Source organism: Hemitrygon akajei, chromosome 11, assembly GCF_048418815.1.
Source record: "Hemitrygon akajei chromosome 11, sHemAka1.3, whole genome shotgun sequence".
Taxonomy (NCBI): Eukaryota; Metazoa; Chordata; class Chondrichthyes; order Myliobatiformes; family Dasyatidae; genus Hemitrygon; species Hemitrygon akajei.
In genome coordinates this window covers 133511249-133535276 of record NC_133134.1, presented here as the reverse complement: position 1 = coordinate 133535276, position 24028 = coordinate 133511249, and the positions used below count along the sequence as shown (strand labels likewise).

The following is a 24028-nucleotide window of genomic DNA, read 5'->3' as shown; positions in this document are numbered from 1 at the left end:
AAATTAACTCTTGACCTCACAATCTACCTTGCACCTCCCTACCTGCTCTGCACATTCTCTATACTGTAACACTTTATTTTGCACTCTGGTCTTGTTTTACCTTGCACTACATTAATGAACTGTTGTAATGAATTGATCAAGCCGGACAAGTTCTTCACTGCACCTCAGTGATGTGACAAAAGTAACAAATAACCAAGAACTTCAAGAGAAAGTTCAGTTTTCTGTTTGTCCTTTAATAAGCAAATTGAATAAGCAAACCAAACGTATGTTTTCTTAATTAGAGTTCTCCTTCAACACTAACTTTATTTCTGTCATTTTCTTCATTAAGTTTGTGGACCGCTAGTATTAACAATGAATAATTTTACAGAGTATAATGTATATTAATGATGGTTCTATAAAACCATATCATGGAGCTATTTGTACATAACCATCTACGTTGCCCAATGTGCTGACCTTGAAAAAGAATGAAAGAAAAATAATATGAATTTATTCCTTGGTGTTATCATTTCAGAGGACCAGTCTTGGGCCCAGCACTTAAGTGCAACCATGAAGGAAGCATGGCAGAGCCTCTACTTCCATAGAAGTCTGCGAAGATCAGCATGACATCTAAAACTTAGACAAACTTCCATAGGTGTGTGGTGGAGAGCATATTGACTGGCTACATCATAGCCTGGTATGGAAATACCAGTGCTCTTGAATGGAAAATTCTACAAAAAGTACTGGATAAAGCCCAGTCCACCATTTATAAAGGCTTTCCTTCCATTGAGTGCATCTACATGGAGCGCTGTTTCAGGAAAGCAGCATCAATCATTAAGGGCCCCCACCACCTAGTTCATACTCTCTTCTCACTGTAGCCAGCAGTATGAAGGTACAGGAGCCTCGTGACTCACACCACCAGGTTCTGGAACAGTTATTACCCCTCAACCTTAAAGCTCTTGAACCAGAGGGGATAACTTCACTCAACTTCACTTGCCCCATCACTGAACTGCTCCCTCAGCTATGAAATCACTTTCAAGGACTCTTCATCTCATGTTGTGGATATTTATTGATTATTATTATTAATTTTTTTCTTTTTGTATTTGGCTTTTGCACGCTGATTGTCTGCCCTGTTGATGCAGTTTTTCATTGATTCTATTATGGTTATTGGATTTATTGAATTTGCACATAAGAAAATGAATCTCAGGGTTATATATGGTGACATATATGTACTTCGATAGTAAATTTACTTTGTATTTATTGAGGACACATGAGTTTTGATTAACACACTTAATCCAGCTTTCATAGTGTTGTGCCATTGAAAGTAGTTCAATCTTTTTGATTATTAATACAGTATTAACTTTCCCCTAAAATAGCCAACACTGAAAGCAACTGAGAGCAAGCCAGTATTTTAAAAGGGGAACTTTATTTATAACACTGAGGGGCCAGGAGCAAATGCACCAGTTCTGCTCTGGTACACAATAAATTTGCAAAGCTGTTACTCAGTTTAACCATAACTGCAGTGGCACTAGAAACACGCATTCAAAACTTTGACTACCTTCCCTTTTTTTTGGTACAAAATGGTACAAACAACGATACAAAATATTTGTGCTGTTGACCATTACAAAAAAAGTTTCCTCTAACTGTGCAATGATTTGTGTTGAAATGTTGAACACACAACACGAGAAGAAATCATTCTTTGAAACAACCACAGCCATGCGAGCTTCAATATAAAACAACATGCAAAAAAATAAAAAAATGCTCCAATTATACATATAACATTAATTGGGTGATGTTTGCTTCAAGCTCTGCAACATTATGTACACAGTACAGTGAGAAATCAAACGGATATCAATGTTAAAGAAAATTAATTTACGTTAATTTGACGTCATTCTACTTCAAGATGTTAAAAGAAAACAACCTTAATACTAATGAAGACTAACCAGTCCTTCTGAATGACCTTTCTTTTCCTTATCTTTACACTGCTCGACAAATAGACTTCCAATGTTAAGCTCTATACAACATATACAATGCGATTAGCCACCCACCTGCTCAGTTTTAAACATGGTTGTTAATAAACATGTTTCTGTACAGTTTTTTTTTTAATGTATTTTACACCGATAGTTTAAAAGGCAAAAAGGAAAATCGGTCCTTTAACCAGAGTGGAAATAAATTGATTCTTTCATTTTCTCTATGTAGCCAGTATTGGACCAGGGATCGATAGATGATTGAATTTTAATCACTCCTGAGATTGAGGGAATCCGATAAAATGTACCAAAAAGGCACTTTAAAAACAGTGCTTCTGTACTAAGAAATTCAAGTTAATAAAGAGCTCCTTTCCTCTTTAGTTGTAAAGCAAATGTTGAGCGATATTCCTGCTGACTGACCAAAAATATGCAGCAAAGACAACAAGCATTCATGCTAACAGCTCATGTTCTAAAATAAAAAAAACCTAACACACCACTAAAATGTTATGGTCAGCAAGGAATATTAATGAAAAAGCTGCCTCTTTTGTACAGTTCCTTCAAATTCTGGTGCACAGAGTACTGTTAGTCAACTTCTCCACCACCATACATATCTGCTAACTTCTTGAATCGTGGCCCCCAGTCATTAAGATAATCATAATCGTGGTCACCAGAGCTGGATGAGTTCAGGGAGCTGACTGATCCTGCAGTTGAACCACTTCCTTCATAATCAAATACCAGCAGGGAATCATAGGGTGGTGCTGTTGGGTCATTATCCGCCGCTCTGAGACCCTGTAAAGACAAAGAACAGAATATCGTTAAAGCATTCCCTGATGATATTGAAGACAGGAGCTAAATTTTAAAAATACAATCATTGCAAAGTGGTTGGCTTTAAGGTCACATCTACAAAAATCTGATCACAACTTTTTCTCTACGAAAGTAATTAGGATGCATGAACAAGTGACACCACAGGCACAAAGAATTGGGGAGATTGTTCAAGGATGTACAAAAGAATTTGTATTTCTTGTAACGATATGAAGTAGCTGCAACTTCAGCCTCCTGAACTCTTGCATTGGTCATTTCAAATAGCCCAGGAATGAGTCTTTTCGGTAATCATCAGGTTTCAAAATTCAAATTTCTTCCCTTAGTTTCTAGCATCAGGGATGATTAATGTGGCTGGCATCCAATACCGTTTGCTGAGGAATTCCCAAGTTAAAACAAGTTATAGAAGAATAACTTAAAAATGAAGATAAGAATCCCAGTGTACAATAGTTAAATTACTGGACAAGAAATTCAGACGTCGGACGAACAATCTCAGGGAACAGAGTTCAAATTCCACCATTGCAGTTATAGAAATTCAGTTTAATTAATAATCTGATTATGAACCATGATGAATAATAATGGCAAGAACTACCATAATAAGCATCGTACTAGTGCCCTTTGGGAGAGGAAATGGCGCCATCCAGACACGGTCCTCTCGATATGCCATTCCAAGTACACCTGCATGATTGACTGAATTGGCCTAGCAAGCCACTCACTTGTACCACATTAGCTATACTTGGACTGCAGTAGTTCAGAAAGGTGACTCACCACTATCACCTCAGGGCCATTCGAGATGGGAAATAAATGCTGGCCATCCACTAGTGGCCAGACTCAGAAGATAAAAGTACAGCCTTGAAACTCAAGTTCTGGACTATTTGCCTGATGTTGGGTTTAAAATTTTCAGTAACAGACAAATTATAAATTATTAATCCACCTCATACCTGAGACGAATTGGTGCAATATTAATGTCTAATTCTTTGTACCTTCAAATGTGTATATTTACGGTAATTTGCAGTTACCATCTTTTCAGCAATGTCATTAGTAATAATGGTGGAATATACAACTGAATATTCAAAAAACAACTAAACTAGAAACAAGACCTGTTGGGAATATTCAGAAGGCCAAGCAGCACCTGTGGAGAGGGAAAAGGTCTGACCTGTTGAATATTTCCAGCATTTGCTGTCATTTGCATTTTAGAAATCTCCAACATTCCATAATCCAACTATTTGGAAATCACCATGGTTTGGCATCTGGATAATTAGGTGATGCTTCCCACATTCCATTCCAGTTGAGCCAGGCCCTGATTTCCACATTCTTCTGATCTCCCTTCAAACTTACTTGGCTCACTTACTGGATAATTCGCAATACTGAAAGAAATGAGTTAAAAATGCACTGGCGTATTAAAAACATCCAGTGGTCTGGAAATGCACCAACCAAGTGCCAAGTATATTACCTTATCAGTTCAACAACAATAGATATCAGTCTGGTATTCCCCACTTATTACCTCATTAATAAAGTCTCCAATATCTCCAGGATGTGGAATTGTTGGGCGCAGTGGATACTGTGGCTCAGCACCAATCGGCCGTTCATCAACTCTTCTGATCCCTGGTGTCTTTGCCAAAACAGAATCTAGAGCATCTGGTTGTTGAAGCTGGCTCAAGTCATAATCCTGCAGAACAGAAACCTAGGCTTTAGACCATGTCTCTCTCAGATCACAATCAAAATGAAACATTCATTCAAACTACTGCTCCCGGCAATTTTAAATATTTATTAAACAAAAGACTCACAATTTATCAATAACAAACTATATTTCAGAAGTAAGCAATTAAGTTCATGTGAAACTATGAAGGGATGTCAAGGATGTGGAAACAATCAGAGATAATGTGCTATGGTATGATACTTTTGCTGTCAGGTTCATCTGTCATTTAGTTTCAGAGGCTTATTCAAAATTGTCAGTTACAGCTGATTGTTTAGATAAATACAGAACTCACATCGTTAACATATAAAATGCTGGAGGAACTCAGCAGGTCAGGCAACATCTATGGAGGGGAAAAATCTATGGTGTTTCAGGCTGAGACCGTTCATCAATACTGGGTTGGATGGGGAAGAAGCCAGAATAAGAAAATGGTGGGAGTGGAAGGAATACAAGCTGATTATTATGTCAAGCAAGGTGAGGGTGAAGGTGGGTGGATGGGGGAGGTGGGGGATGAAGTGAGAAGCTGAGAGGTGATTGGTGGGGAAGGTAAAGGGCTGAAGAAAGAGGAATCTGATAGGACAGGGCAGTGGAGCAAGGGCAAAAATGAAGGAGGATGCACATGAGAGGAAGATGATGTGCAGGTGAGGAGGAGGGAAGGGGACAGAGGGGAGCCAGAGTGGAAAATAGAAAAAGAGAGAAAGGGTGGGGGGAAGGAATTATAGGAAGTTGAAGAAACCAAAGTTCATGCCATCAGGTTGGTCACTGCCCAGATGGAATATGAGGTGTTGCTCTCCTGCCTGAAGCTGGCCTTGTTGTAGCAGTAGAGGAGGCCAAGGACCAACATATCAGAATGGGAATGGGAAGTAGAATTGAAATGGGTGGCCACCACTTGGAATTTCCTGGTAGCCACCCATTTTAATTAATAGGTAGGATAGAGCGTCAAGTGCTGTGAACTAATGGTCTTCATCTATGACATCATTCATAAATTCACAAAAATGTGCACAAATTCACAGAATTTCTCCACTTCCAAAAATGATATTTCATTAGTGATGTTTAAAAATTTACAGACATGCCAATAATAATGAGCATGGATTGATATAGAAACATGGACTTTGGAAATGGAATGCCTCCCTATAGCGTTATGAAATCCAGATTTAGCTATGGCTAAACAAGTAATCTATAAAGGCTCAGGGCAACTTTCTCATTTTATGTAGGCATATGCCAGCTTCTGTACAGCTTTCACAATCTTTCCCAAATACTTGCCACCTCCAAGTATGTACACACATATATGTAGTGGCCACTTTATAAGGTACACCTGTACAACTGCTTATTACTGCAAATATCTAATCAGTCAATCATGTCACAGCAACTCAATGCATAAAAGCAAGAGGTTCAGTTGTTATTCAGACCAAACATCAGAATGTGGAAGAAATGTGATTGAAATGGCTTTGACCGTGGAATGATTGTTGATCTTGGATGAGATGGCTTTAGTGTCGCAGAAAATGCTGCTCATCTGGGATTTTCATGCATAACAGTCGAAAGAGTTTACAAAGAATGGTGCAAAAAAACAAAAAAAATCCAATGAGCTGCAGTTCTGTGGATGAAAACACCCTGCCAATGGAAAAGGTCTGAGAAGAATGGCCAGACAGGTTCAGGCCGACAGGAATGTGCCAGTACCTCAAATAACCACACATTACAACGGTGTACAGAAGCACATCTCAGAGTGCACAACATATAGATGGGCTACAATAGCAGAAGACCACAAACATAATATTTCAAATACTCTCCAGTACCTGGACTCCCTTCAGAATTGCTCCTTAAATATTAGATGGCTTCTTTCTTCTTAACAAAATATCAAAACATTGTATGCTTTTGCTTTAAGTTTACCTGTCACATGTACGCCCATTTCCAGCTGTTTTCAAGGCCTCCTCACTGTACATTTCCAACCTTTGTGCCATCTGCAATTTTTGAGAAGTGTCCTAAGCATTGAAATGTCAGGAAGAGTGTGGTCTCAGCCCTGAATCCCATGGAACACTTCCAGCTAACATCAATCAGTATGATTAATAACCATTCACCACAATTGTTCTATTGGTTTCTGTGACAAAGCTGAATGTTTATCAATGTTGCTATTATGCTTAACAGTCCATGGACTATAATCTTCTTGATGAATTACAGTTACCACTTAGCAAATAGAACATAGAACAATACATCACAGTACAGGTTTTTGACCCATGATGTTGTCAACCTCTTAACCTAATCTAAGATCAATATAATCCTTCCCTCTTACTGAGTCCTCCATTTTTCTCTCATCCATGTGCCTATCTAAGAGTTCCTTAAATGTTGTTAATTCATCTGCCTCTACCATTTCCCCTGGCAGAGCATTCCATCCACTTACCACTGTGTAAAAAACTTAGCTCTGACAGCCCCTCTATACTTTGCTTAATCACCTTAAAACTATGCCCCCTCATATCTGCCTTTTCCACCTTGGAAAAAAGTGTCTGGCCATACACTCAATCTACACTCATATCATCTTGAATACCTCTATCAGGTCACCTGTCAGCCTTCTTTGCTCTGGCAGTTTATCCTCGTGAACATGCTGTCTAATCCAAGCAGCATCCTGATAGATCTCCTCTGCAACCTCTCTAAAGCTTCTACATCCTTCTTATAATGATGCAACCAGAGTGAATACCATATTCCAAGTGTGATCTAACCAGGGTTTTGAATGCCTGCATACACTACATCAACTACATCACCCAGTTCAGCACTCTCTGAGAATTTCAATTATAGCTATATAAATGCCTACCTGTTCCTTTAATTAAAGAAACCCTACAAATATACCATGCTCTTCCCATTTTCTCCTTGACAGCCACTAATCCTTTGGTGCTAGCAGCTGTTTGGGTTGTAGGGTAACCACCAGCTAAAATACGTTATCTATACAGCATCCAAACTTGCAGATGCACACAAACCAGTGTCTACCTCCTGCATGGCACTGAATTTTCTCACTGACCAAATTCCCAGGTTGGCTCTCTTTTCAAGTTCAAACTGCCAGGCCATTCTCATTAGTGAATAACAAATACTACTACTGCTCTGCAACAAGTCCAAAAGCAGCAAGGGTATTGTTTAATCAAAAATATAACATTTTTCAATAAATCTGTCCTTCATGAAGAAAAAGGAATACAATCCACTAAAGCAATAATGCTGTGAACAGTGGCACACAAGCAGCCTGGCAGCTCGTTTGAATCCTTATCTAATTTGTTTTTTTTGAGTTCAGAATGTTTTGCTGACTTTTCTCAGCCCATATTCTACAGTTGCCCAGGGCTAATATCACCCTTAAAGTACTTAAATAGCTCAGGAAGTAATCAAGCCAGGTTGTTAATAGTGGTTGTCAACTCTCATACTACGTTGGGGGCTGCTCTAGGAATTCTCAGCACCAAGCCCTTTGACATATATCTGTGTGAATTATACATTCTCACATCCTCTTTAGAAAAGCCTTCAAGGAACTTTTGAGATGAGCAAAGTGGAACTGAAGGATGAGCATGCCTTTTTCCCCTCTGGGTTGCACACATTTAATAGCTTTATTTAGGAAGAGGGAAAGAAAGCTGGCTGTAGAAATATGATATGACAGAATTTTTATAGGCGAAATTACCTCGCCTCAACTTGCCTGCTGAGATTTGTTAAGAAGAATTATAAGATCTAGTAGCACCTAAGGATTGGAGGCATACTAGGCCTGGAAATAAGATGAGCATGGCTTTTGTATTGAAAGTGCCTAATGAGACTCAAATAATTATAATTTCACACTCAGATAATCAGTCACTTCTGGAATATTAAGCTAATAATCAAAACCAGATGCTAACAAATCCCTGGGTGTGGAATTTACTTAGTGCTCAAGTTCATCTTGACCACTCTTAACACAATGAATCGCAAAGAATAAAACTCACAGCAATGCAAATATCTTCAAGCCCCAGTAATACTGCAAAGAATAAAATGGAACAAATCCTGCAGCATCATTATTGGAAATATATTAAAACCAGGATCAAATGTCATCAAAATGGCTAATATAAATTTAGTTTCACTGTGATACAATGGACCGCAGATGGAATTTTTTTGGCTGTTTGGGTTCAAACTGACTAAAGTTCCTTATTTTTTTTCACAGCTGCAAGGATGAACTATTGCTCTGAGTAGGAAATTTTTTACATTACCTGAAAACTGTGTGGTATAGGTTTTTCTTTGATAATATGTAAACTATGAATACTTAGAATGAAAACCGAAAAATCACATATTTAGGATTTTATTTATTAATTGAAGGGTATAATGAAAAACAACACAACAAAGAAAATCCTTCATTTATTGTAAACTTTATCCTGTCTGTCTTCATTACAAATCAATTTGCTATAAACATTGTCCGGACTAATTTTGCATCTAGGTGAAAAATACTTCATAACTTTCATTAGATCATCCAAGTGTTTCACTTTGGGACAGTTTCTGAATTTACATTTAATTGAATTCATAAGACTGAAACCACATTCATAGACAGCACTGGAAGCTTGAAATGTTGCAACATTGGCAGTTCTTCAAATTCTTTGTCTCTAAGCACAGAGTTCAATACATCAGTGAATGTCTAAATTACACCAGTGTTAGCTTTCTCAGAAATGACAAATTTGAAATCACTGTATTGCTGTGATAGTTTTGAGGCAATGCTTTTGTCATAAATTAAAGAAAATTTCAGCGGCACGGCAACAAAGGCTATGTGCGTGGGAGCATTTCAGTTACTGTACAGTTGTTACATCGTTCCCAGGTGATGTCAGCCCAGCACTATTAATAACCCTTTTAAGTTCAGACACTATAAATTTAACATCCAAGCAAGGACTGGAACATTCTTTTTTCTCAGCAATTTGAGGATTCCTTGCAAACCTGTTTTCTTCTAAGACCTCTCTTATGTAGTTTTAACTAATAACTCTGCTTTTTCAGAGTCAGTAGCTATAACCTTCTCCCCACCATACAAAACCTGTAATGCATCAAGTTCTCTAACTTCCCTCATTTTCTGTATCATACCCCAAACTTGCCCTACTTGGATCTCTTTCTCAATGCTATCACAGTACATTCGCCAATACATTTTGTTTGCCCTTCTCACTACTTTTCTAAATGTAGCTTGAACTATATGAATAGGAGTAACATGGCTTAACCCTCCTAAAAGCGCTATTCCACTCCTTCACAGCTCTTTTACATTCATCCATACACTAGGGAACACCTTTCTTATTATTATCTCCCAATGATCTGAGAATTGATTTCTTAGCTATTAAGTTGAGTACATAACATAAGGTATTATTACTCAACTCATTATTCTCCAAAATCAAATGATCAGGAAATGTACTTTCACATAAATCATCAAATACATCCCAATTTGCCTCTTTGAAAAAGTGTCTTGAGATATGAGCACCTTTCCTCTGATATGTAACTATTTCCATTGTACAGACAATGGGGAAATGATCACTCCCCACTGTTGTATCATTATACAGTTCTCAGTTATACACTTACACATTCTTGCTATATCCTCAGATACCAGCATGAGGTCTATAGCAAAAGAAGTGATGTGAAATAGTTATCCTTGTACTCCTACCATCATTCAAATACACTAAACACTTTTCTTCCTTCAGGTCTTCCACCAACATCCCATTCACATTTGTGTCATTCCTACCACACACATAGTACTAAGAGCATTAAAATACCCACACCATATGACTTCATTTTTCCCCATTTCCACCCACGATTTCCAGTATTTCACATTTCATAGAACACTGGAGCAGAATTAGGCCATTCAGCTCATCATCTCTTCCGCCATTGCATCATGGCGAACCCATATCACTCTCAAACCCATTCTTCTGCCTTCTCCCTGTCACCATTCACTGTAATACTGTACCATGGGCTCTTATCTTGATAAGCAGCCTCATATGTGTGCACCTTATCGAAGGCCTTTTGAAAGCCCAAGCACAGAACATCTACCTATTCTCCTTTGTCTATCCTGCTTGTTATTTTCTCAAAGAATTCCAACAGATTTGTCAGGCAAGAGTTTCCCTTAACGAAACCATGCTGACTTTGGCCCATTTTATCATGTGCCTCCAAGTACCCTAAAACCTCAATTGACTCCAGCATCTTCCCAATCACTGAGGTCAGTCAAATTGGCCTATAATTTCTATTGTTCTGTCTCCCTACCTATTCAGTTCATCTGCCATTTCCTTGTTCCCCTTAACTACCACTCCAGTGTCATTTTCCAGTGGTCCAATATCTACTTCTGCCTCTCTTTTACTCTTTATATATCTGAAACTACCCCTGATATCCCAGTCATCTACCTTCCCACTCATTTTGCTCAATTATATGTTCTCTCTTTTCCTTCTATGTTGGCTTTGACCTCCCATGTCAGCCACAATCGTATCATCTCATCTTTAGAATACTACTACTTCTTTGGTATGTATCTATCTTGTGGCTTCTGATTGCTTCCAGAAACTCCAGCCATTGCTGTTCTGCCATCATCCTGCTAGTGCCCCCTTCCGATCAAATTTGGCCAGCTCCTTTTCCATGCCTCTGTAATTTCCTTTACTCCACGGTAATACTGGTACATCTGAATTTAGCTTCTCTTTCTCAAATTGCAGGGTGAATTCTATTATATTATGATCATTGTCTCCTAAGGATTCTTTTTCCTTAAGCTCCCTAATCAAATTGTTCATTACGCAACACCCAATCCAGAACAGCTGATTCCAAGTGGGCTCAGGCACAAGTTGCTATAAAAAGCCATCTCATAAGTATGCTATGAATTCGGCACCAACCTGATTTTTCCAATCTACCTACATGTCATAAATTGCCCTTTTAACATGCATCAGTGTCTTTTTATTCTTGCCTGTCCTTTTGATACAATGCATATTCTTGGATGTTAAGCTCCCAAATATAATCTTTCAGCCATGACTCAGTGATGACCACAACATCATACTTTCCAATCTCTAACTGTGCTACAAGATCAACTACCTTATTCTGTATACTGTGTGCATTCAAACATAACATCTTCAGTCCTGTATTGATCACTCTTTTCAATTTTGTCCACCTTTTTACACTGCAGCTACAGTTTTGCCCTATCATTTGCCCTGACAGTATATCAGGTGTTAACCTTTCACAAAGGTTATAAAAAATTATTATCTGTACTTTACTAAACTTTTCTCAAATGTCGATCACTATTGACTCATAAACAACTCCAATTTCCACAACTCTATGTGCTGTCCCATTTTTGACAAAGGTAGCCAATCCTCCTCAATTACCCATTTTCCCATTGCTTCTTACATCAGCATAACCTTGTATCTTAAAACTTAGACAAGGTTTCAACCAGGTTTCCTGTACACATATAACATCAGGTGTAATTGGTATATCTTCAAGAACATTCTTAATTTCCTTACCATTTGCTAACAGGCTTCTAACATGCCATTGTATGATTAAACAAACCATTAGCAATCCTCCTTTGAAATCTAAATATTACTTGCTCCTTGTATGCATCATTAGTAACTTTGCGTTAAGTTTTTTTATCTTTAGATGTTTCTCTGTGGCTTTTAATATTTTTTTCTGTCCTACTTTTAGTTTGTGGTGTACATCTGCCATGAAAGTGCCAATCTTTAGTTTATCAACAAAACATTTGTTAAACAATCATGCACTTTACATACTGTCTTCAGTCTATCTGTATTCTGGATATTAATAGGTCATATTGACACTGTCTTCTGTACTTTCTGTAGTGCCTCTGCATATGATATGTTAATTTCTGTCCAAACACACTGCAATTCCACAGCTTCCTATATACAGGACACCCTGCATAAGCAGAGCTATGTTCTCCTCCAGAGTTGCTACATTTTAGTCTAATGCCTATGACACAATTGCCATAATCATGTTCTCCACTACATCTACCAGACTGCACACAGCTGCATTATGGCCAAACCTCTGGCATGGAAAACATCTCAGATACAGTGGCACATCAATTCACATCATATAACTCATAACCTAAATTAACCACATCTGGAAACTTCTTTCCATCAACTTTAATCAACACCAATAAGTTATCTGTTCTTAGTCCACCACAAAACCTTTTTAAACGTTTAGCATCCACAACTTTACACCTGAATTAATTATTTGTAACTTGGTCCATGGATACATCTAGAGGCACTCCATTGGTTACTGCTCAAAGCCACCGTCATTCAATATATTTTTTTGGTGCTAATTTCCTTCCTTTCCAATATTAAATGCCAAAGCTTTCTCACATTGCTTGCTATCTTCACAACATTCTAAGAGTGCCCTTTCTCTTAAATTGTATGCCCACAATAACTCCTAATGCCTTTTTCAAATCCTTAGTTAGTCTATTTGGATTGATATCAGAAACTGGTCCACACTCCAAAGTCAACTAAAGAAAGTCGTCTGTTAATAGAAGCCCACAATCCCCAAAACTGCAGGAAACCATTGACCATCTACTCGCCACTCTCAACCAACTCTCTGTCTCAATACCACAACCCCACACCAGTCAACCTCCTGTCTTGGAACCCCAGATTTTGGTGGCCAATTGCTCCAATGGATCCTCAACCCAATTCTGCAACTTCCTGCTCCAGTGTACCTGACACTTCGAGCTCCAGCCATCTCTGTCTTTATGGACCGAGCCTAAATTGCCTTTGTCATTTCTCTCTTGACAGGGTGAGCTCTGACCTGGGCTGCCACCAACTGGGACAATAAAGCTATCAATTGAAATAAATATGAAGATGTTACTGCTGAGCTGCATTGGGTTTTTCACCATCTGTGAAGTGGGTGGAGGACAGCGGATTGGATGCTTTGCCTGCGTAAAGCCTCATAGTCAGTGCTAGATACATCATGCAATTCAGGACTTTCATGGCAGAGTGCAGTGGGAATGCAGGAGCCTGCAGGCCCACCACCATCACGGCCTCTAGGAACTCTACTCAGGAATTGTCCACTGACCCCTAGAGCCTTATCACTCTGGCTCTGTGAATTGACAAGCATCTTACGGAACCACCCTCCAAGTCATCAGCCAAAACCACTGATCCGTTCTCAGATCCATTTCAGGTTGCAGGACCCTCATCATCAATACCTCCATAACCAACGTGGGTAGGGAAATCTCCCTTAATCCCCCAAGAGTTAGAGCATTGGTGGAGAAACATCTTTTGCACATACTGTAGGGTCGCCGATCACCCACATATCAAATGCCCACTGTGTTTTGAGAAACAGCACCAGAAGGTAGAGACAAGAAGCTTTCTGTCTAGTAAGCTCCCTGGATTTTCTGCGACACCAGTTCTGGTGACCACCTTGATCACAAATGAACATCTGTTTGTCGCTGTCTGCCCTAAATATGCCCAGTCCAATGCCTCCAACCAGCATCCCTCTGAGCTCTCCTGCCAGTCCCTCAACTGAGGGTTCCATATCACCAAGGATTTCATCACAGGTTTGTCTCTTTCTGCTGGGGCAATTACATGATGGTGGTGGACCGGTTCTCCAAGTTGGCCCACTACCACCTTTGGAAGCTACTGAGACGGCAGACCTGGTTCTCCCACATATAGTTTGCTTCTCAGATTCCATCAGGAAATTGTGTCAGATCAGGGCCCACATTTTGTCTCTCACTTTTGTTAGCCTTCTGCTCCCTCCTCCACACCTTGATCAGTTTGTCCTCTGGCTATCATGCGCTGATGAATGGGCAGTTGGAAAGTGCCAATCAGCAAGTGATGAAGCTTCTCTGCCTCTAACCCTTCCATGTGGAAGAAGTACCTGCTCTGGAACGAACTGACCTACAATCTGCAAACCTCCTCTGCCACAGGCATGTCACCGTTCGAACTGTTTCATGGCTACCCATTGTTTACTACAGAGGAGCCAATGGTGAAAATTCCATCCATCAGGGCCCCAGTTCACCGATGCTAGAAAACTTGGAAGAGGACATGGAGGGCCATTCTAGCTGCTGCCTGCGCCTACTGTCACCATGCCAACCACCGATGGCACCATTAGTCTGGGAACCATGTCTGGCTACCCACCCTATACCTGCCTCTGCAAGATCTCACCCTATTTCTTAGGTCCATTTAAGATTTCCCATCAATCAACCCAGTCACTTACCAGCCATAGCTCCCAGTGTCCTTCAGGATCACGCCTACCTTCCATGTTTCCTGCTTCAAGCCCGTTGTCCATGGACCACTCAATCCACCTGAAACTGCACCTCGGAACCAGGGATAGTGGAAGGTGGTCTAGTGTACATGGTTTGCTGGTTGATGGATTCATATCGTCGTGGACAGGATGTGCAGTGGATAGGTGATTGGGAAGGGTACAGCCTGGAGAAGAGGTCCTGTTTCATCTTGAATCCTTCATTCATCGAAGAGTTCCACCAGACCCATCCTGATGGCCCTGGGTCATTGGGTGCCTGCCATGGAGGGCTTTATGCTTTCAGGTCTGCACGGGCAGGCACTTCCCAGTCTCCACCCAGCCAATAGAAGTCACCTGCCACTCATTTCCAACTGCGGCCCATTTAAATCCAGCTCCCATCCACCGAACCAGTCAGCTTCAACTAGACTTCTAGTCTTCAGTTACCTTGTTGCTTTGTCATGTAAGTATCTGTTCTCTCATATTTTCTAGCCCCTTGTGGCCTGTTATTTTGCAATTTAAGGCCATAAGATATAGCAGCAGAATTAGGCTATTTGGCTTATTGAGTCTGCTCTGCCATTTCATCATACCTGATCCATACTCCCTCTTAGCCCCAATCATCTGACTTTTCCCCGTGAACCTTCATGCCCTGACCAATCAAGTATCTATCAGCCACTGCCTTCAATATACATAAAGACTTTGCCTCCAAGTCTTCCTGCTGGTGCAGGAAAGCGTAGATCTTGTTGACCTGAGAACTCTCTTATCCCCCAATCTTTAAGGTCACCAAAGACCTCAGAAAATTTCTACAGATGCACAGTGGAAAGCATTCTGACTAGTTGCCTGGTATGGTGCTCCAATGGTATGGTCAAAAGAGGATTGTAGACAGAGCCAGCACCAACATTGACACTAACTTCCCCAGCATTAAAGACATCTTCACAAGTTACTGCCCCAAGAAGCCAGCATACATCATTAAGGATGCTCAACCTGGACATGTCTCTTCTCATTACCTCCATCAGGGAGGAGGTACAGGAACCTGACAACCCACGCACAACTTTTTTAGGAGCAGCTTCTTCCCCTTTGCTATCAGATTTCTGAAAGTCCATGAATACTATCTTGCTGTTCTTCTTATGTACTGTATATTTATTTCTTATTGTTAATAATTTTATATCTCTGCTACCACAAATAACAAATTTCATGAGATATATCAGTGATAATAAACCTGATTCTGATTCACAGGACTAACTGAATCACCCTTTCAAACACAAGCAAGAGAATCCAAGAAGCTACTTTGTGCACTGCAACACACGATGTAATTTAATGAATTAATCCAAATAGTGTAGTGCTTTTTGCCTCAGTAGGTCACATCAGGAATTCAGCCAAGAATGCCATCATGCCTGATTTGAAGTTCACTTAATTTACTAGCAATTAATTTAGGCAAAATACTATGCAAATTACATTGGTATCCAAGCCAAATTTCTACTTAATAGGTTAGTCTTGCAAAATTCTGAACTAGAAAGAAAAATGATAAAATTCAGTCCACATTGCTAACTTCTAAATAAAAGAATTGGACCATAATCTTCGTGCAATGTATTTCATGCACAAGTAAAGTGGCCACTTGTAGGACCACAGCAAACAGTGATTCTATCATTCCCACGAAGCTGTGATTATCAGTAAGAAGCACCAGCTGGGAGAGATAAGAAGCCAGTGGTTAATGCTTTTAATCTAGCACGAATAAATTGTGAGGTGTATTTCTCCACATTTGCGTTAATTTTTTGATATGACTTTCCTGTCCTTTAGTAGTATCAAGAGAACAGCCCTGATACCAGCTAGGATCTCTAGCTAAACCAAAAACCCCCTCAATAGGCACTTGCAGGTCACTTTGTGACTGTAGCTACCTCTATTGCACTGAAACCAAAGGCCTTTTGGATAATTTTCTGGTACAGTTCAGGTGGCGGCGATTCCAATTATAAATTGAACTACCTCGTACATAATGTCCAACTTTAAAACATGATCCGAACCATTCCATTTCTTGGTCATTGTTATTTATTGTTTGACTGAGAATTCCAATAAGTTCAGCCTGCAATAATAACCAACAGCTCCAAAATAAAGATGTGCATTTAATTCTAGTCTAACAGCAAGTGGAAAACATGCAGTACATGTGATGTGTACATGTACATTTTGTCACTAACATATCATACACAAATACAGATCATTAAAAATAAACATCACGAACTTATGTATTTCAATAATTTAAACCTTCCAAAATTAATTTCTTTTTTTTCAGGACAGCACCGGATCCTGCCTAAACCAAACAATATGCAATTTGCAATATATTTTTTATATGCTAAAGCAAATATTGTATACAATATAATAAAATTGTTCTGTATGCATTTAAATCAATCTGTGGAAGGTTACTTTCCTCTGGGCCGTTCACCAATCTACCTCTGATATGACTGTCACCTAGCAAACGTCATCTCCCAAACACATCTGTCCTCCCATCAACTGATCTTCTAATCCTACTGGGAAATACTTACTACCAACCTGCTGACATCAATAAACTCAAATAACAATCTCTTGTGATGGTTAATCAAACCACAGATACTTGATTCCATCTTCTGTCACCTGTTCCACTTACACAACTGAAATTCCTCTCCACATATTGATCCAACTAATACCTTGCAGCAAACTATTAACCCTACTTAATCCATTCTTCCTATAACATACACTGCTGTAACATCTCCATGTGGCTTAAATAATATTGACTGCATAGTATAATTCTTAGTGGTATCTCTCTAGGTATAGATTGATGCAGTACTTACTGTTGACGCTGCAAGTAATGGATCTGGAGTAACAATCAGTTGCAATGACTTACGATGAAAACTAACAACAGGGATGCATCAGATCTGGAGTAACAATCATTCTCCTTTATACTTGTGTACTGAAGAATGGCAATAAATGTTCCTGAATCCTGAATATTAGGCACAACCAAAAGAAATCTCTCTCATTCTTACACACACTGTCTCCTTCATTGTCACCCTTTCATTACTCTTAGTCTTTTTACTTAATCATACAATTTCTTAGTTAAACTTACCTGCTATTCCCTAGGACATAATACACAGTACCAAAAGTGCTGCTTAATGGAACTGTGATGCTGGGGATTGGGGATGCTTTGGAACAAGAGGAAGGCATGGTGAGGGACGAATGGAGGCTGACTATCACTGAGCCATACAGCAGGGAAACGGGCTCCTCAGTCCACCATGGCTATGCCAACCATTATGCTCAGTTACACTGATCATACCTGCCTGCATTCATCCCATTTCCTTCTTCACCTTGTTCACTCACGTTTCCATCCGGACGATTCTTGAATGTTGCTCCCTCTTCTGACAGCTCCTTTCAGATCCCAATTACATTTTGTGTGAAAGATTTACCCTCCCCCTGATCCCCTTTAAACCATTTAACTTTAATCTTGACCCTATCATCTCTAGTTTTAAACATCCTGCCACAGGAAACAGACCCTGGCTATCTGTCCAATGTATTGTAAATCTTCTCTGTATTCTCTCTAGCTTAATGACATCCTTAAAAAAATGTGCCAATCAGAATAATTTGCCAACCATGGACTAACTGATTTACTAATTGATTAATTAAATCAATTACAGTTTTTATCTTAAATAGATTTAAAATAGTGCAGAAATTGTAGGATATATATAAAAAAGTGAGGTAGTGTTCATGGGTTCAATGTCCATTTAGGGATTGTATGGCAGAGGGGAAGAAGCTGTTCCTGAGTCGCCGAGTGTGCACTTTCAGGCTTTTGTATCTTCTTCCTGACAGTCACATTGAGAGGAGGGCATGCCCTGTGTGATGGGGCATCCTTAATAATGGACGTTGCTTTTCTGAGGCACCACTCCCTGAAGGTGTCTTGGATACGATGAAGACTAGTATCCAAGATGGAGCTGGAGCTGACTAATTTTACAACTTACAGTAGCTTCTTTCAGTTCTCTGCAGTAGCCACCCTGCTCCCATTCCTGCGCCGCCCCATACCAGACAGTGATGCAGCCTGTCAGAATGCTCTCCATGGTACATCTGTAGAAGTTTTTGAGTGTTTTAGGTGATAACCAAAGTGATGTATTCCCAAAATATATTACTTTGTACTCGTCTGGGTTAAATTTTCAATCATCACCACCAACTTTCCCAGTTATCTATAGTCATTGTAACATTAGAAAACCTTCTTCACTGTCCACTATACCAACAATTTTGGTGCCATCTGCAATCTTATGAACCATCCCACATCCATTCTCATCCAAATCATTAACATATATGACAAAGCTCCCAGCCCCAATCCCTGCTTCACATCATAGGCTCCCATTCTGAAAATCAAAACTTCATTCCGTCCACTGCCTCCTACCCGCAAGCCAATTTTATATCCAATTTGCTTGTTCTTTTTAGATCCCCTGTGATCTATCCTTTCAGACCAGCATACCAGTCAGGACCTTGACAAAGACCTTGCTGGTCCATGTAAACAACATCAGTCCTCTTGGTTACTGCTTTAAAAATCTCATTCAAATTTATGAGAGATGATTTCCCACAGGCAAAGTATGTAAACTACCCTGAAACAATTCTTGCCTTTCTAAATGTAATAATATCCTGTCCCTCAGAATCCTTTTCAATAATCTTCCCACCTCTAATATAAGGCTCATCAGCCTATTGTTCCTGAGCTTATCCCTGCTTTCTTTCCAAATGAAGACATGACATTAGCTATCATAAGGCTAAGACTCTAACACTACAGACCTGCCTCCTACCATGAATTTAGGCCCACGTGTACTGTGGAATCTTGAAGGAAATCTTCTGGATCTAAAAGAGCTTAATAGAGTTCTGAAGAGAAGTTACTCTGTACATTCTGTAGTCGTATTTCCTTAGCTCTGATTAAAATAAAACCTTTCAATGTGATAGATAAAAAGAAGATTGGTTAAGGCTGTAAAACTCGATGAAGAGGCCCATAATTAACCAGTTTCATCACACCATGTGGTGGATCCCATTGAACAAGAATGGCATTTTGAATCAAAACAGCACTGAAGGAATTTTGACGAAGAATGTATATGCTGCACTTCATGTGTCGGGGAGGTAATGACCATTGGAAGATGGACAATAGTGGAAGAGGCAGTTACACCATGAATGAAGCTCAGAGCCCTGATGAGTTGGTGAACAGGGTGTAACCAAAATGAAAGGATTCTTATACATGAATCATTTAATCATCAGAGATAATCTGAAGTGAGACTCAGCAGGAGTCAAATCTGCAAAATGGATGTCAAACCTGACAAATTTTGTGGGAATATAACGATGTCCTGGTTACAACTACTATCTAAGTAAGTTCTATATTCTCTTTGGTGAGATGTGTGAGTACGCTGACAGCTAACCAATAAGGATGTGGAATAGAATTGTTTCAATACTTGGAATCAATTGAAATAAGGAGACAGTCACAGCAGAGCCTGTGATGCATTATTTCAATGAAACTGGCACTGGAAGAAGAGGCCTCAGAAGAGAAGCAATAAACTTGTAGAACATCAGCGAATGGCATATGTAATCAAAACACTAATAGAGGCAGAAATGTACTACACACAGATTGAGAAGGAGCTGCATGCTATGATCCTTGGTCTGGAGATCTACAGAGTACAAATGAACTCTATATGAGCATAGTGATCACAAGCCTCTCAAAGTGGTTGCTGTGAATCCTTTCCACACAAAAAGCTTGTGAGGATTCAGTCAAACAATGCAAAGTCATTGTTGTTCAAGCACAATTTGCTGAAGCTATTTAAAGGACACAAGGGATGATGTGGATAATGAGTTCGATATGATAAACTTGACAAGACATGCCATTGAAGAAGGGGCAATCAGGCAAAGTGACATGATGCAGTAGAGAAAGGGGTAAAATGGAGGAGAAGCAACACACACAACAATGTGAGAGGAACTCAGCAGGCCAGGCTTTTCCACAGATGCTGCCTGGCCTGCTGAGTTCCTCCAGTATTTTGAGTGTGATGCTCGGATTTCCAGCATCTACAGATTTTCTCTTGTTTGAAAATGGAAGAGACATGGAATGAGGTGGAAATTATTCTCAGATTATACTTCCAAATGAATGATGAATTGAACACTTACAGTGACATGATCTTCAAAAAAGAGTGGACAAACTACAAAATAACATTACAAGATCTGTTCCCTCCTCATATCTGTTGTCCCTCAGAGTCAGGAGAAAATTCTACTAGTCAGGACGAAAGGGGAGCTGAAGGGCCAGGTATAGAAAGGTGAGACTACAAAGAACCAAAGGAAAAGCTTTACTCTCATCCGGTCCCAGGCAGACCAGGACCCAAAGCCAGATCAGATCTGCTACAACTTCAACTGAAAATGTATCTAGTTGCAGAAGTCTGATTTTCAAGATTCTTACTAGGTAACTTTTTAGAAACCATTCATTCGTTGACAGTTATTTGGAAGCTTCACGAGCACTTTGTCAGACTTAGCACTCCTCAGCAGCACATCATACGTTCATGCTCTGTAAGGAAAAACACAACAGTCTCTGATTGCAGGAGTTCAAACTGGAGAAGTGCAGTAATTCACTTTTGAAAGTAGAATTCATGGTTAATGGCATGATTCATAGGAGTGTGGAGGAACAGAGGGATCTTTGGATATAAGTCCATAGATCCCTCAAAGTTGCCGCACAAGTTGTTAAGGTGTTTAAGAAGGTGGATGGCGTGTTGGCCTTCATTAGGTGTGGGATGGGGGGGGAGGCAGGTGGGATTGAGTTCAAGAGCTGCAAGGTAATGTTACAGCCCTATAAAACCCAGGTTAGAACACACATTGAATATTGTGTTCAGTTCTGGTTGCCTCATTATAAGGATATAGAAGCTTCAAAAAAGGGTGCAGAGGTGATTTACCAGGATGCAGGCTGGTTTATATAACATCGTGAAGATAGGTTTGCACAAGCTAGGGGCTTTTCTACTTAAGTGAAGGAGAATAAGCGGTGAGTTAACAGAGGTATACAAGATGATCAGAGGCATAAATGGAGTGGATAGTCGGAGACTTTCCCAGGCAGGAAGTGGCTAATACTAGGGGACATAACTTTAATGTGATTTGAGGAAAGAATAAAGAGGGATATCAGAAGTAAGTTGGCATTTACATTGAGTGGTGAGTGTGTGAAATGACGCCCTAGAGGTTTTGAACAGAAACAAGTACAGTAGGAGCACAAGAAACTCTTAGACATGTGGATGAATGTAAAATGGAGGTTGTCTATTCATTGTGGGCCAAGGGGTCTGTACTGTGCTATAGTGGTTTTATGTTCTATTACCTTGCTGTGAAGTCTTCCGTACATTGAACCATGTACTATTCTTCCGCCTTTGTTCTAATTTGCTATAATTGTCCTTGAACTTTTAAGTAGCCCACTTCTAGAGTACTGCATTCAGGTCTGGTCGTTCCATTATAGGAATAATGTTGATACGTTGGAGAGGGTGCTCTGGAGTTTTACCAGAATGCTGCCTGGCTTAAAGAGCATATGCTGTAAGGTGAGGTTGGACAAACTTGAATTGTTTAACTGGAGTGGCAGAAGCTGAGACAAACAGACAGACAGACAGACAGACATACTTTATTGATCCCGAGGGAAATTGGGTTTCGTTGATGGGAGATCTGATAGAGGTTTATGAGATTAAAAGAGGCATAGACAGAGAAGACAGCCAGTACTCTTCTCCCAGAGCCAAAATATCTAACAGCAGAGGGTATACATTAAAGGTGACACTTGACACTACAGGCACTCAGTGGGCACTTTATTAGATACCTCCTGTATCTAATAAAATGGCCATTGAGTGTATGTTCATCATCTTCTGCTACTGTAGCTCATACTCTTCAAAGTTCAACTTGTGTGTTCAGAGATGGTCTTCTGCACACCACTGTTGTAATGCATGGTTATTTGAGTTACCATCACCATCCTGTCAGTTTGAACCAGTCTGGCTATTCTTCTCAGACCTCGCTCATTAACAAGGCATTTTTACCCACAGAACTGCTGGATTTTTTTTTTCTCTGTAAACTCTGCAGATTGTTGTGTATGAAAGTCCCAGGAGATCAGCAGTTTCTGAGTTACTCAAACGACTCAGTTTTGCACCAACAATCATTCCATAGTCTAAGTCATTTAGATCACATTTCTTCCTCATTCTGATGTTCAGTCTGAACAACATCACACTGAGTTGTTGCCACATGATTGGCTGATAAGCAGGTGTACATGTGTACCTAATAAAGTGGGCACTGATTATATTCTAGCACCATTAATAAAAGCAATTTGACTGTAACTCATTTCTCACTTACAGATACATGCTATTAACTGGAAATTAATTAACTATGATGAGCCAGAGGAATAAATTAGATAAGTATATTGATGGAAGGGAAAAAAGTACTTGGAGTTATTAATTAAATATGATTGAAATCCACACCTAATTGCTGATCTCACTCCACGGAGAAGTGCAACGAAGAGGAAGGCATGCAGTCCAAGTTTTACTAATTGGCGCTTCATCGTAGGGAAATTCACAACATCCAGGTTTGAGCTTGGAGCTATGAAAATGCCCTAATTGTGCCTTTGATTCAAAAACACAGGGTGTTAATTGGAGAGAGAAAATTTAGCTTCATATGGTGAGCGGGTCATTTAACAACAGTATTTAGCAGCTGTTTTACATAAACAAGCGGGAGAGATGACATCACTAATTTTAATTTAAATCATGGAATTTGCAATATCCTCCTCCTCTCCTACCCATTGTTCAGGCCATCAGAATTGTTCTAACTCTTGCTGATCCAGCTGTAACATCTGTATCCGTATGATTGACCATAATTCTCAATCCCATATTGTCACTTGGAAAGCTAATCAACTCAGCTATTCTTGGCAACTTTCTCTTCCATATCTACAGATGTCTTTGGAAGACGGTCACTGACTGCGATTTTCATACAATTTCACCCTGTTCTTCTAAATCACTGCCACTTTTTAAATGTCCCTATTGCCTTTCTGATGTCAAGTTGCTACAACAATGTTAATTTCCGTCCCATCAAATAGTGTGATGACCAAATTCATTTTATTTGCTCCCAATGAAAGGCTTTAATTTCCTGCCGCACAGGCAATACCCGAATTGAAGTCCACAATTCTTGCATTTGATTTGAATCATAACTTCTGACAGTACACACTCCTATCACTGAGACATAGTCACACCAATCAGATCAATTCCAATTATCTCCCAGCCAGGTTTCCATCTTCATGCATCAACACATCCAAAATTCTACTCCCAATATTCTAGTTTGCATTCTAATTGATCTTTATATCACTATCCTTGTTCTATTCTTTGCCCTACCTGTTAGAACTGTTCACAATAGATTATACCTAATTCCATTGTTGAATTTTAGC

At 39.6% G+C, this 24028-nt stretch overlaps 1 protein-coding gene across 2 annotated transcripts in view; it reads right to left on the bottom strand.

The window, feature by feature from the left end:
• Positions 1–1383: 1383 nt before the first annotated feature.
• LOC140736017 (cadherin-4-like) overlaps positions 1384–24028 on the bottom strand; it is a 693508-nt gene continuing 670863 nt past the window's right edge. For both annotated transcript variants that reach the window (XM_073061696.1, XM_073061697.1), the window contains 2 exons: positions 4267–4431; positions 1384–2732 (listed from right to left, as the gene is read on the bottom strand). In XM_073061696.1, coding sequence (XP_072917797.1) covers positions 2526–2732; positions 4267–4431 — 372 coding nt within the window. In that variant the 3' untranslated portion in view covers positions 1384–2525. The remainder of the gene's footprint in view (positions 2733–4266; positions 4432–24028) is intronic.